This window comes from Eptesicus fuscus, chromosome 3 (genome assembly GCF_027574615.1).
Source record: "Eptesicus fuscus isolate TK198812 chromosome 3, DD_ASM_mEF_20220401, whole genome shotgun sequence".
NCBI classification, from domain to species: Eukaryota; Metazoa; Chordata; class Mammalia; order Chiroptera; family Vespertilionidae; genus Eptesicus; species Eptesicus fuscus.
Genome location: NC_072475.1, coordinates 27,025,733 through 27,041,938, shown reverse-complemented (window position 1 = coordinate 27,041,938; position 16,206 = coordinate 27,025,733). Strand labels below are relative to the sequence as shown.

General features: G+C 34.7%; 1 protein-coding gene across 2 annotated transcripts in view; it reads left to right on the top strand.

Moving 5' to 3' along the window:
- Nucleotides 1-4,541, top strand: part of SI (sucrase-isomaltase) — an 89,334-nt gene extending 84,793 nt beyond the window's left edge. For both annotated transcript variants that reach the window (XM_054711078.1, XM_054711085.1), the window contains 3 exons: nucleotides 769-818; nucleotides 1,060-1,227; nucleotides 4,473-4,541. In XM_054711078.1, coding sequence (XP_054567053.1) covers nucleotides 769-818; nucleotides 1,060-1,227; nucleotides 4,473-4,541 — 287 coding nt within the window. The remainder of the gene's footprint in view (nucleotides 1-768; nucleotides 819-1,059; nucleotides 1,228-4,472) is intronic.
- The last annotated feature ends 11,665 nt before the right edge of the window (nucleotides 4,542-16,206 follow it).

The following is a 16,206-nucleotide window of genomic DNA, read 5'->3' as shown; positions in this document are numbered from 1 at the left end:
TGATACTCTCTCATGATGCTGGGCAGCAGCAGAGAGCCATAGCTCCCAGGATCATGAGGTTATCAACCCCTACTCTGCAGTATACTCTTGCCAGCTTTTTTGGATATTGTGTTTTGTGTTTTCTGTATTCAATACATTTCAGAATTCAACAATTTATTATAAACTGGATTCTCTGTTAGATGATTTTGCCCAATAGTAGGCTAATGTTAGTGTTCTGACTATGTTTAAGGTAAGCTAGGCTAAGTGAAGATGTTCGTAGGTTAGGTATATTAAATGCATTTCGGCTTACTATATTTTCAATTTCTAATGGATTTATTGGGATATAACCACATTGTAAATAAAGGGGCATCTGTAATTAATTGTTTCACTTTGGGCCATTTATTTAACTTCTCTGGAACTTGCTTTCATCTTCAATGTAGTGGGAATGATGATAACACATATTTCAGAATAGTGTGATAAAGTACTTAGAAGTTGACAAGTAATAAGCACTTCATACATTATAGCAAAGAGCAATTTTCAAATTAGTTTTAAATATGGCAGAATTCTAATTCATATACAAACATGAATATAAACCTTATGTGTTAGAACCATTTCAGGTGACTCATCCTTCATATTTTAGTGTTGCTGGGACTGTGTTTGAACAAGTTAAATATAATGCAATGATGATTTGAGTGCCCTTTATACTGGGAATGTCAAGAAAAATATATTTGCATTTGCTATTCTTCTTCTTTGGAAATATAAATATACCACTTTTAATTTTCTTTATAGACACCTATGAAAATAACCGATATTTCTTGGCACAATTTGATTTGAACAAGGTATGTATTCATTTCAGATCATTTATGTGCAATTTTGTTAAATAATATTTGAAGTTTTATATCACACTTTATAATTATTTTGTATTTAAATATTTATATTTGGTATTTAACACACCTTATTTCAAACATATGAATAAACAATTTGCTGTACTCTGGAATATATTTTGGTTAACAGATATATATTTTTAGTTTAAATTTTTTTTTCAAATGAAGAAGTTAAATTATTTCTTTGTCTTTGTAGACCACCTTGACAAGCACTATATTGAGAAGTGATTACATAAACGCAAATGAAATGAGGCTTGGATTCATCAATATATGGGGGATAGGAGCAACTCTTGTTAATCAGGTTAATCTCATATATAATGGAAATAATGAGACAGTTAATTTTATTCAAGAAGCAGATAAACAGGTAAGTGATATAAGAACATAGTTTTTTAAATAGAGAAATTTTAAATATCTACATAGATGTTTTTTATTTCTCAGCCTAAAGAAACATAATTATGTGACTATAACCTTTCTTATTTATTTATTCTCATTGAACTTCCATATCTATTTTCATATTATCATCCTTGAAAAGCTGTCAGACAAGTCAATTTAATGGTATTTATTTTAAAATTGGCTTAACATATTAAACCAAAATTATATTTTACCTTAAACCTCTAAATCATTGTCCTCCATGGATGGTAAATGCCTCAATTATTTTTCCCCAAAAGTAAAATATTTGCATTTCAACTTTTAATATATAATAGATAAGATATATTTGAAAATTCTTGCAAAATTAATAAAATTGTCTATCAGCACTAATGAATAATTTGACATACATGTGTATGAAGCTTTAATTCATAGATTGAACAAGAAGTCAACATACTTATGTTAAAATTCCATTACTGACAGTAATTAGCCTTTTATTTTGAACAAATAATTTCAGGCTTTGTTTTCTTTGCAATAAAATAGGAACATGCAAGGAAACAATCTCTTAAGCTCCTTCCAATCTTAAATTCTGTGGATCTATGTCCTATAAAGGTTGATTTTAAATAACATATATTCTAGAAACCAACTAACTATTGTGATTGTTTGATCTAAGTTTAAGGCTACATCTGCACCAGTAAAACTGTGTATGTGTGCACATTATCTGCTTGTGTTTAGAGTTGAATGGAAATAACTACCTTCTAATCAACCAGTCTCTCATGTGAATTTAACTTATACAATAACCAGTTGTTTGACTGACTTCAACTTTAAAACTAATAATTTGTGTCTTGGACGCGGTGTTAGGTCCTGATAGATTTTATAGGGTGTGAGAATTAAACTTCACCTGAGGGGCCATTTAATCCAAATGAAACTGTCCTATTGTTACTGTTGTTTTGTAGTCAAGTGGGATTTCCCCTTTAACATGAAACTGTCTTAATTAAAATACTTAATTTAAATAATTTTATTTCTTCATATTCTATAAAGTTTAGAAAATTGGAATTGTGTATACTTAACACCCTAACTTGGTAAAATAAAAGTTGATATCCAAGAGCCTCACTATACTTTTTCTTCTTTTTAAAATTTTACTGGATTTTAATATTCCAGTGGAAGGGAATCACTGATTTTGTCTTACATGGCAGACCAAGAAACAGTCCTGAAAAGAAAAATTAATTCTCCAGGAGTAAATATTCAATACTTATCAGTAACAATTTGAAATCGGTTTTGTTGAACTGCCTAATGTTCAACAGATAAAAAAAAGAAAAAAAAAGCATGGTTTGCCTTATATGTTTTCTTGCTCTTTATATACTACTAAAATGGTGAAAAATAAAGCTCATGATTTTTACTATAAAAATAAATTAAGCACAGTCAGCTGAACAATGTTAAATATTTTAACATGCCAAGTATTATTTCAAGTTTATTTTGACCAAATTCTTGGCATAAAACATATTATTTATAATGAAAAGTTTCTTCCACTGTTTTCAAGGATATTCACACAAAATTTTAAGTACTAGGAATAAAATTTTACAATGTTTTATTACCTCAGGATTGCAAAAGAAGATATTATTTTTACTAACATTGGAGCATTTCCTTTAAGAACATTTAAACAAAACAAATATTTATGAGCACCTACTATTTTCCAAACCTTTATAAATATATGGGAATATAAGAGAGTGGTCAGTTTCTCTCTCTGCCTGATTTTTCTTCTCCATGGTTGTGGGAATTACATGCAAAGGATGGTTTAACCTTTTGCACTCGGATGTCGAGATTAAAATTACTCTTTGAATGTATCAATAATTTGAAATATAAAAAAATCCAAATAAATAAGTGTGTATGAAAAGAAACTCCAGTTTTTTATTCTACTGCCTCACTTTGTAAAATCTGGGGTATTTAAAAAATTAAATCCCAAGTAGAATAAAGGAATCGAGAAAAAAGCAAGTGAGTGCAAAGGGTTAATTGCCATATGAATACATTTCTTACAACACTTTCCTAGCAATAGTTGTGCCTAGTTGCCTTTTGTACAAGTATTAAAAGCTATGTGATGTACTTATTGCTTTTAACTTTGATATTCAAAGAACTAGGTTAGCCCTAGTTGGTTTGGCTCAATGGATAGAGCATCGGCCTGGGGACCAAGGGGTCCAGGGTTTGATTCAGGTCAAGGGCAAGTAACTTGGTTACAGGCTCCTCCCTGCCCCAGGCTTGGTCAGGGCTTGTGCAGGAGGCAACCAGTCGCTGCCTTTCTCTCACATGGATGTTTCTCTCTGTCTTTATCTCTCTCTTCCACGCTCCCTAAAAAAATCAATGGAAAAATATCCTCAGATGAGGATTAACAAAAACAACAACACAAAAAAGTACTAGGTTAGGTTTTGATGTAAGATGGGTCAGTTTCAAACATAAGTAGTGCATATTAAGACAGTTATTCAACTATTACCTTTCTAAACTCTTCTACCCTAAAATATGGGATATGAATCCTAAGATGCTGGGCTTTGGTGAAGAATAAATTTTATAAAGCCTCTAGGAGAGTGCCTGGTATTCAGTAAGTACTAAAGAAAAGGTGATTCTCTTCATCTTCTCTTGCAAAAGTGATGATTGAATCCAAATTTTCTGAGCTAAGGCACAGAGAGTAGTAAAAACAAAGCAGCAATGCCTACTGACATCATCATGCAAAACTGTAGCAGATGATTATTTGTGCTCAGCTGCTTAATTGGTCACCTCCAAAATTAGTCCCTAAGTGGTCTATTTGAGATTCTCTCCCACGAAAAAGAGTAACACACACAAAACTGAAATAATTGGTAATAAATTCAGCATTCTAAAGCCTTTTGAGTTTAATGTCAAAGAAACATTTCTAATCTAAATGTTGTGTGTAGATGGCTAGATAATATTTGAGGGCAGGAAGCATAGAGATTTATGTAGTGCAAGTATGAATAAAACTGTATATGTAAGACTCATGGGGAAAAAGTAAAGTAATAGAATCAATATAATTGGTTAATAGTCTTAGTTGTTCACCTTCTTTTGAGAACCATTCCACCACTCTGGGATTTATTTTCATCATCTGAATAATGGGTGAGTTGGGTGAAATTATTTCTGAAATGATTGTGAAATCTCTGGAATAAAAGATTCATCAAAATGAAAAATAAGTTAAAGTAATGATTCTTATTAAACAATTAATTTCCATATTTCTTTTTTTAGATATTAAATATAAATCTGGCAGCACATAATGTTATTCTCAATGAACCACTAGAAATCAACTGGTCATGAAGATCATCATCAATTCCAGTTGCCAAAGGGACATTAACATCTGGATTCACATTTTACCATACTTATAAGCTTTCCTTTTCATTTGTTTCTTACATTGTTAAAATACAATTTTCATAAGATCAATCTAAAGTTATTATACAAATTGAATACTGAAAATTGTGACAAACAAATAAATAATAATTTTGTTATATTAATGTGGCCTGAATCAATTATTAAACCTGTTTAGTAGGATTTAAATAGTTCCTTTACCTTTGCTAAGTATCAGTTCAAACCCCCCATTTCCACCAAATAATATTAGGTTGTGAGATTCTTTCAGATTTCAAGAGACTGTCTCAGCCATTAGGCTTTATTGTATGTAAAAAGGGATAAGATACACAGGTAAGTCAGAGCATAAGGGGAAAAAAAGGGAGAACAGGCAGAATCAATAGAGAATTATCACCTTGAATAGTCTATCACACTCTTAATCCTTTTTTTTTTTTTAATGACTATCTTTATACAGAAACTACCAATAGCTTTTCTTCTCCAACTTTTGCCTCTGTGCACTCATGGTTTCTATGTTCCACCTCTTTTTAGATTTCTTGTTTTCAAATCAAAAAAAAAAAAAAAAAGTATGTTACCTATTGTTTTGTTCATCTGTTACTATGGAAAAAAAATCACCCCTAATTTTTAAAATCTAAAACAACAATTTTATTATATTTTATGGTTGTATGAGCCTTTGTTGTGTCATGTGGTGAGTCAGATGTAGGTTGGGACTGGATGTATTTGAATATTTGATTGGCTAGAAATTTAAGATGACATCTTCACTTATACTTGGTGTATCACCAGCCATCCTCTAAGCCTCCCTTGACAGTTGATTTTCTTGGACTTATTATATGAAAGCTCAGAGCTCCAAAAGACAGGAATTTATAAAATTTGTAAAAACAGTCACTGACCAAGCCAGGTTCAAGGAGGTGAAAAAAAATAGATGTTCTCCATGGAGGTATGGCAAATTGATGTCAACATCTTTGCAGACAAGCTATTAGATCTTTGAGTTTTATATTCTTTTTCTCCAGCTTTCTTTTTCTTCCTTTTGCCTCATTGTTGGTACTGAAAAATCTTCATTGCTTTTCAAGTATTAATATGACTGGGATTTACATGTAAAGAAATTGTTTATACACACACACACACACACACACACACACATATATATATGATTCCATTATTAGCAAATTAACTTGTACTTAATATCAATCATCCTACTGAATAATTTGAGGCTAAAAAGTTTAGACCAACACAAAAATATAAAAGCACAAAGATAATTCTGTGCAAGTTAAATCTGAGCTATATAAATATTATTTGTACATTTCTGTTTTCCTATAAATTTGCCCTTCATATAAAATATGAAATGGAGCCATAGCCAATGATTTTCCTCTGATTATTAGGTTATTCAAAAATGGCAATTTTTTGACATAAGTATAATTAGTGGTTGGTTGCTCCATATCTTAGAAAAATAGGATTTTTAATAGGTAGAAAAAGAATTTTTTTTCTTAATCTTGAGAAAGCCATGCTAGGTGAGAAAAAATTCAAGAATAAGGGAGGTGTAAACTCATTGGTATCAGGGTCTCTGCAGGAAACAACATATGTTTAATCTAGTCTATCTGAAGTTATTGTTTAATTACATCGAAGTTGTGAGAACAGCTGCACACAGAGGAACCTTGCTGGAGAAATTTTGGGTCAGCTAGGAAATGAGAGATGTGTCTTTTGAGCAGTTAAAAGATTGCAGAGGAGATAGAGGAGCTTTTACCTTTTGTCATTACAATTGTTATGGATGCATGTGTCAAAATTGATAAGGGTGCATAACATTAGAGAAAACAAGATGTTATATGATTAGCCCATAATGTTTTATTTTTCAAGATATAACTCTTCAATTCCAGAGGTTGAAGTTGACTAATCAATAAACAAATCCTCTCACAGTCTCTCTTGAGAGCATGTGGATTATTTTATAGTGACAGAGGACAATAGTTTGTAGTTACTCATTTATCTGGTTTTCCTGATTTTCATATCTTACAAAATATCTTTTGTCTTTCTCAAACTTTAAATATTTTTATCCTTACATTTTCTTTTTAGTTGTTGGACTTTCAATTCCAAGTCCAAAGGATTAACTATTTGATTGAAAGGCTTATAATTTCAAGTCATACATAATGTCAAGTTTAAAATGGAACAAACTTATATCCAGCTGTCCAGACAATTTTCAGAATTTCTGAAAGACCTAAGAATATACATGTTATATGAACAAGAAGCAGAATACAAATTTTATAAAAGAACACACTTCAATTTTGCAAATTTGTTGAACCTTTTCTCCTATGACATGTCATTTATATGTTCTTTAATATCACCTGAGTAAATATTTAAAGCCTCTTTGACATAACTTTCTGTTTACTATGGATATGAATATTGGTTTACTTTTTATATTAATTTTAACATATGTGGAGACCACAAACATCATTTTACTTTAAACATGAGACTGCAACTGGAAGTGAAAACACATAGTCCTATACTTTGTGCTTATTAACAAGTATCTCATTTCTTAATAAAAAGTTTGAAAAAATTATAACTCTGGTGAAATTTATACTTGAAATATGTGAATATAATCTATTATGCAAAAAAAAATAATCTCAATCACAGTATACAATAATTATTTGGAAAAGATTATAAGGATTACAATAATTACTTGGAAAAATAAGATTAGCATTTATCATATGTTTACCCTTAAATTTCATTTGATGTATTTAAGTAAAATGTAAAACACTATCAATATATAGAGATTATAATAAGGCAAATCCTGAGAATTTGGAAGTAAGGTTGTCTCTAAAATTAACATACTGTCACAGACCTTTATTTCTCAACCTCTTGACGCTTCTTTGAGCCTTAACACATTTTAGCTTCACAGTCAGCAAATGCCAAGATCTTCAACTTCTACAAATGCCCCAAGCAAAACGTTTTATTGTCCTCAGTTGAAGCCTGGCTGATGCCTGGCTGATGCCTGATGCCACCATTTCTCTGGCTGTTTATTATTTCAAACTTCAACAACTTTAAGCTCCAGACCAGCTCTTTATTCTACTCTATCCTTTTCAGAAGTTCCTCGGACATCTCACAAGCACATCCAACAGGACTTTTCAAAACTGAGCTCCTGAGGCTGCTGAGCTCCACCTCCCCAAGGCTACTCTACTAGTAATTGCCAAACTAGCTCTTCATCCAGTCCTTCATATTTCAGAATATGACCCCACTTGTCATCCAATGCTTCATACCTAATTTTTGGGTCTCATCGTTCACAGTGGTTTCTCCTTTATACCTAAGATCTAATGTGTCAGTTCTAGGTCTTAAGTCTTTTTTTCTGCTTTTTATCCCTCCTGCTACCATCAGAGTACAAGCCATTGTTGTGGGTCATAAGAAGCACCACCATAACCCATTACTTACTCAATCTCCCTCAATTTCCTCAATTCTCAATTCCTCTATTCTCTTTTAAGAAGTCAGTGGGTTTTTGTGGGGTTTTTTGTTTTGTGTTTTTTTAATAAAAACCTAGACCTAGCTGGTATGAGTGTTGGCCTGAAGACTGAAGGGTCCCGGGTTTGTTTCCTGTCAAGGACACATGGCCGGGTTGCGGGTTGGATCCCCAGTAGGGTGTGTGCAGGAGGCAGCAGATCAATGATTCTCTCTCATCATTGTTGTTTCTATTTCTCTTTCTCCCCCTTTCTCTCTGAAATCAATAAAAATATACTTAAAAAATAAAAACCCAAATACATTTTTATTAGCATCATGTTTACCCATCAATGCCTTCCTTCTACTCTTAGGGTGGAAATAAGACCTTAACATGTGCCCAAGGGTTTCTTGATCCAGGGTAGATCTAGTTCTCTACACTTACCTTGTGTCACACTGTCCTTCACTCTCCCTGCTTCAATTACACTCACCCTCTTTGTGTTCCAAGAAATGCCATCCTTCCTTCCACTTGAGACGTTTGGACATAATATTCCTTTTGGACACTTCTTGTTCTCCAGGTGTAGACTCCTCACTTCCTTTAGGTCTTTGCCAGTCGTCACCTTCTTGGTGATGTTGTTGAAGCAGGAATTTTAGGGGGATATAGGCAGCCTTAGGGATTTTTTTAGAATTGGGCCCATGGAAAAAACACAGGGCAGCAGACTGGGAGAAGTTACCTTTCCATAACACAAGGAAGCCAGGTGCAGTTACATCTCCATAAGACAAGGGAACTGGAAGTGGCCAAGAAAGGTTTATATTTACAAAATAAAGAGAAGGAAGCCCTTCATTCAGATGGAAAATAAGAAAGCCCAGAGGAATAGAAAGACAATAGGGAAGGAGGGGGAAGAACCTCACATGTCCCAGGTGAGGTTCAACCTTTGAGCCCAGGAGTTACTATAGTAACCAGTCTAAGGGAATAGTGAGCAATCAGAGGGGATATCAAGGCACCAGGATCTGCAGCCTATATAAGCCATAGGGAAAGGGAACTCAGTGGGACTCTTCCCCCTCCCTACATGGGAGTCTGTACTTGTTCTTCAATAAATCTCCACCTTTGCTATGCCACTTTCTGTCCGTGGATTCATTCTTCGATTCTGGCAGACAAAGAATCCAGGTTCCAGTCCAAAGATTCGGTATCATTGTCTCTGACCACAACCCTGCACTCCCTATCCCCCTTCCATGGTTTTTCTTTAGCACTCATTGCCATACAGCACCTACAAATGTTAATTACATATGGCTGTATGACCTGTCTCCCTATCCCCAGAATGTGAGCTCTTTGAGAACAGGGCTTTGTCTTATTTGTCCCTAATTCCTAGAAGGGTGCCTGTCAGTGAATAGACACTCATTAATATTTTTGGAGGATTAATTGATCTTAGTTAACTCTCCTGACAGCACTTGAAGTTCATATTTTTACAATGAGACAATTGACTGCTAAGGTCAGGAAGCAAGAAAGTGGCAGAGCAAGGATTAGAATCTCAGCTGTTTGGCTGCAAAGTGCTCCGGTTTGATGTCCTCACATGCACTTGCATGCATCTGGAGTGGCAGAAAAGAAAGTGTTTCCTCTCATAGAATGGTTATTGTGTTACATGAGCGTTCCTGGGGAACTCCATTTCCCCGTTTCTATCTATTTTACATGATGTCGCTCACAGGGAAACCGTAATCAGTATTATTTACTGTGGCACTCATGGATGTCTGCATTTAATTAGGCATGTATGTGGTAAAATCTAGGTGACCCAAGAGCATTCTCGCCCCTAAAGCATCAAAATACAGGAAACATTTGCATTATAGACATATTGAAGATATGGATGTTTCCCTTTTCATTTTAACACATCCTAACAGATATAAATAGGTTTAACATGGGATTCAGAAATGTATTTCATCTCTTCAGAAATTGTTAACTTTTCAAATATACTTTTCCTTAAAAGGAAGAAAATTTCTGTTGCTAGGAGCAATGCTGTAAAATGAAAACTTTGGAAACTACCTGCCACGTTCTATTTTTATAATAGTGAAATCCCTGAAAATACCCAAACTCTGCCACAACCACCTTCCTAAAAACTACCATAGCAAATATATTATTTTTCTAAAGAAATTTGGTACATTTGCTCAAACACAAGACCAAAATGATCAGAAAACCATCCATTTAAATTTTGTTGTTCTCAGATATTGTTACGCCCCGGACGCCGGCCACAATCACAAAGCACCAAGAGACGCCTCTCATGCAAAAAGCAAAGGGTTTATTGACACCAGCATGCCAGGACCCGCAACTTACTCTGGGCACAGAGCAGTGGTTGTGGGTCCCGAAGCAGGGTTGGTTTGAGCACAAGTTAAATACTTTTCTAGTGGGTGAGGGGTTTTTCCATTACACAGCCTGGGGGATTATCCATTGTGATTTTTCAGGACACCGTTAAGCCCTCATTTCCTAGAACCCGGGAGGCAGTTACGCCTGCTGTTAAACATTAGCTCTGAATGAGTTCCGGGTATCGGTTCCCTCCGGACACCGATGTCTTTCAGGCTATTGTCCTTAGGTTAATCCTTCAATATCAACCTTTGTTTTATAGTAATATGCCATTATGATAGGCAAAATAATCACCATCCCCTAAGATGCACATATCTTAACACCTGGAACCTATGAATATGTCAGCTTAGGGAATAGTGAGCAATCAGAGGGGATATCAAGGCACCAGGACAAAGGAAAATTAAAGTTGTAGAAAAATAAAGGTTTCTAATCAACTGACCCTGAAGTGGAAAGATAATCCTAGATTATCTGATAGCCCCAAAGTAACCACAAGGATCCTTATGAATGGAAGAGGGAGGAACTAGAGAGTCAATGTTAAATAATGATTGGTCATTGAAGGTTTTGAAGATAGAAGCCAAAAACAAGAAATACATGCAACATACAGAAGCTGAAAAAAAGCAAGAAATTGCAATTCTCACATGAAGCCTACATAAAGAATGCACCTCTGATGACACCTGGATTTCAGCTGGTGATGCTCATTGCATACTCCCAACCTCCAGAACTGGAAAATAATAAATCTGTGTAATTTTAAGCCACTAAGTTTGTGATATCTTGTTACAGCAACAATAAAAAACTAATACACTGACATTTAACATATAACCTCAAGTGACATTCTGAACTGCTGTTTTAATATACAGAACTTTTGGTTCCATAAGTTATAAATTAAGCCTGTAACTGTCTCAGGAAGATTCCTAATCGCCACATGCAGGACCTCTCACCTACTTCCTGAAGATGTCCATACTCCAGCCCATTGCTGTCACCGTGCAATAATGACTTTTCTTCTGGACTCTGTATCAACACAAGCTCCCCTGAGAAGCTACAGCTCTTTGGCAAGAAAGTTGATAAAGTTTACATGCCTAACACCCCTACTGTGAGGATTTAGAAAGACAGGTGTGGTATTAAATATCAACAAGGATTATTGGAAATATTAGCTTTATGAATTTGGGCAAGTTATGTAGTTATTTTCATCTATAAAAATAGATAATAATACTATCTATGTGGTATTTTGTATGGATTACAGGAAATGACCCTTGGAAAAAAATTAAAGAAATTCTGATACACAAAAAGAGTTCAATATAGCTTATGAATGGTCTTGTCAGAATTTCAGAAGAAACTATTACCAGTAAAGTAATACAAACAAGAGTCATGTGGGCATGGATTTAAATACTATTGCATCACTCGTTTGTTGTACACATTTACTAAATTATTTAACCTTTTATCTCTTACTTCAATTAAAACTAGAGACATATTAACCTAGGAGATAACACATGACTGACACAATAAGTGATCAATAAATTATTAGTGATCATTATTATCATCACAAATAATAAATTTAAATGGAATAAATAGTTCTTGTTAGATACATTGCTTTGTCTATTAGCAAATGAGAGCTGGATATAAAATATATGAAATGTGATTGCATTCTAAGTCCAACTTTATCTTGAACAGGGATGTTAAATTAAACAATTTATGGATAACATTTTCATCCTACATCCATGACAGTCAAAAAACATTGTAAAAGAAAAATTCAATTGATTTGAAACTTAAGCATCTTATCTCATAAAGAGGGAATGTGTTAATTGACCATCACTCCCTCACAAGATGGTGGCGCCCACAGCCAATGAAGAGGGAATATGCTAATTGACTGTCACACCCTCAAAGATGGAGGCGCCCAAAGCCACATGATGGTGGCGCCCAGTCCCCCCAGCCTAGCCAGGGCAGCAGGAGTGCAGCACGGCCGAGCCTCCCCCCAGGCAGATCTGGCTGCCCCTTGTGCCTGCCCCCTGATTCCCCCAATCCTCTCAGCCTTCCAGCCACCAAGGGCCGGCCTGAGGCACAGGCAAGCCTCAGATGGCAGCTGCCCAGCTGCCCATCGAGACTTAGGTAACCAGGGCCAGCTGAGGCTTGCACTGCCGGCAGTGGCAGCAGCAGAGGTGTGATGAGGCATCGCCTTCCCCTGATCACCAGGTCGCCTGCCACCCCTGAGGGCTCCCGGACTGTGAGAGGGTTAGGGTTAGGGTTAGGGATAGGGTTGAGGGAACCCCCTCCAGTACATGCATTTTCATGCTCCAGGCCTCTAGTTCTACTATATTTAGAACATGATAAAAACACAAAATAGCCCTAATATGTTCAGCTCAGTGGAAAGATTGTTGGCCTACAGACTGAAGGGTCCCAGGTTTGATTCCAGTCAAGGGCTTGTACCTTGGTTGTGGGCACATCCCCAGTAGGGGTGTGTAGGAGGCAGCTGATTGATGTTTCTTTCTCATCGATGCTTCTAACCCTCTAACCCTCTTCCTTCTTCTCTGTAAAAAATCAATAAAATATATTTTTTTAAAAAACCCACAAAACAATTGATCTTTAAAATGCCTATATATTTTAATATATTAGAAATGTTTTTGTTATTTTAAATTAAATTTTTATTATATAAGTAAATTTTGTTAACTGTCACTTTTCAATTAAATAATGCAGAAAATTACACAGAGAAAAAATTAAGATCTTCCTAAATCATACCACTCAGAAATGACTTATTTTATATTTGATAAGCATCATTCAAAAGTTCTCAAAATTTATGTATACACAAAGTTGGCAAAACTGTTTTTGATGGAATATTTAATATTTAGTGTTAGTAGAAGACCATATGGGTTTCATACCCTATTTTTCTGTTCTTCTTATATATTTTGTCACTAATATTAGAAAATGTAGTTACTTATAATTATAGGGGTTACTACAGTGTCATTTGAAATTGTTATTTTAAATGATCTGCTTAGATTGTCTTTAGAAAAGTGTTATAAAATAATTTATTTTACTTTTTTGCTTCTATAATCAGAAAACAAAATCACTTTTTTCTTTAATTTTGGTTTTGCCTTCTAATGGCCACAAGACTACAATTTTCCTAGCACCACATAGTAGTGTTTTGGCTTGGCTTGATTATTTTTTAAGACAGGATCATTTAATACTTATCTTTAATAAGATCCAAAATTTTGTAAGCCAATTCCTAGGATTCAAATCTCCAAATTTCAAGCATACACACTGCCAATGAAAAATTTAGGCAACATTATCCAGCCCAAAATTAAGATTCTTGTGAGGGCAAACTATAGTGGAGAAGGGAGATACTGATTTTATTTTTGATGCTGTCTGTATGTTAGGCTCAATTCCCAAACAAATACCTCCATTCTACATAGAAGCTTTCCAGCATTTGTATGATTGAAATTTGTTCCACTGCAAGCTGCACATTACCATGCCATAGACTTCCCAAGTCATCCATGAATTGTCCAAACTAAGAATGCAAATGAAAGTTCTAAGGCATTTCATTTCTGATATTCATATTTGTGCATCTGCCTTGAATTTCAAGTTGCTTTGAATTATTTAAAGATAGCTATAACTCTGACTTTTCATACTGCTTGAAAAATAAATCACTTTTGGTGACTTGATAAAAAATAATTCTGTGTGCGCAAGAGTGCTGGGCAGGTTCTGGTACTTGGCTGGTTCAACAAGGCAGAACTAACTTTTGGCTATAAAAACTGATTTTTCTGAATCACCATGGACACAGTGGCCAACTTTCTTCTTACTAGCAATCACAAAAATGTGCATTTAAATTTTAGCCTGTAAAATTTCAGATACATTTATTATTGTGCTTGGGAATAGAGCCTGCTAGCTCAGAGATTAATAATATCTGGGTGTTTTGAATTGTATAAATCATTTTGACGTAGTTGCACTACATGTAACTTTGCAGGAATGAGAATTTCGGGGTTGTAAAGAATTGCAACACAAAGATGATAAATTTCCTAGAGCAAAGTATCAAAAGAAAGAGCAGCAGTGGAGGAGAGCTGACTCAGCACATGCCTATGTGATTTTTATTGTGTGGCTTTATAACTGGGAAAACAGTGGTACTATCAACTGAGATATTGGGATAATGAGGTAGAAAAATGGGTGGGGGGATTCCAGAATATAGAGGGGGAGTTTCTGGGTAGATGAGTCAACAGGCATTTGCTAAAATTAGCCAGCACTTTTGTTTTTCATATGCAAGGAAAGAGAGGATCAGGAAGAAAATGATCAAACATCTTGTCTTGTCCTACAGCTAAAAGTAATAAAGTGAAATATTCAAATTCAGCTCTTTCTGGCTCAAAGTTAGTTTCTTATTCAGCATACTGTGTGTGAATAATATATCTTCTGTGAGGTATATAACAAAAATAAAAAAATGGGCTAAGGATAGAATTCTGGGAAAGATCAACATTTAATACTTGGGAGAGTAAAAGAAACTTTTGAAGATCACTTAGGATTGACATGGATGATATTAAAAAGCATAGAGAGTGATCTCCTCAAGTCAAAGTGCTCATTAGTAGATGAGTGGATAAAAAACCTGTGGTACATTTACACCATGGAATACTATGCAACTGTAAGAAAAGAAGGATCTCTTACCCTTTGAAATAGCATGGAGGGACCTGGAGACTATTATTCTAAGTGAAATAAGCAAGAGAGAGAAGGACAAGTATCACATAATCTCACTCATATGTGGAATCTAATGAACAAAATAAACTGATGAATAAAACAAATCCAAAGATATAGAAGCATGGGACAGACTGTCAAATCTCAGAGGGAAGTGGGGTGGATGGGTGGGTGGGAAGAGATCAACCACAAAACTTGTATGCATGTAAGCATAACCCCTGTACACAGACAATAGTGTGGTGAAGGCCTGGGTGGGGGGTGGCTGTGGGCTAGAAGGTGTAAATGGGGGAGAAAAAGACAACATATGTAATACTTACAATAATAAATATTATAAAATTTTAAAAAAGGGAAAGTTAAAAAAAGGAGTAAACAATCCCAAATTGAAATGAAAACAAACAAAAATATCAGAGAAGTAAAGGACATAAAATAATGAAACATTTTATCCAACTTTAATAATGAAATGGTACAGAAAAAATAAAAGGTGACTGAGAATGCAAAGATGAAGTCTAGTTCAAGTTGTATCACTAATTTATCTGAGCTTCAGCATTTTCTAACCCCAAAGAGCAAGTTCACACACAAAATCATTCTAGTCATCCTTACCAAATTTATAATAAGCCAGCATGAATTCAACACATGTCTTTATGGAAGATAGATACTTATATTTCATTTCATTTCATTTCATTTCATTTCATTTCATTTCATTTCATTTCATTTCATTTCATTTCATTTCACTAAAGAATAGGAAAATTCCTAAAATGCATGAGTAACTACCGGGACTTCAAATTAGAGCTATTTTATAGCCAATCCCGAATTGATAACACTGACTTTCACATTGTAGAGTTAATTTACTTCAATGCTAGATGCCCAGTGCACAAAATTCATGCACGGGTAGCGTACCTAGGCCTGGCCAGAGAATAGGGCAGATGAGGGCCTTCCAACTGCCGGCCAGGGCCCTCCTTCGTTCTTTTCCGCCCCATGGTGGTCAATGCACGTCATAGTGAGCAACAGAACTCCAGGTCTCCCAGTAGAACTCCTGAGGGGACAATTTGCATATTAGGCGCATATATATATATATATATATATATATATATATATATATATGAATATTTGTACTGTAATGCTCATTTATACCAATTAAAAAGGAAGAACATTTAAAGAAATTCTAAATAAAAAAAAATATAAATTTCTAGAATA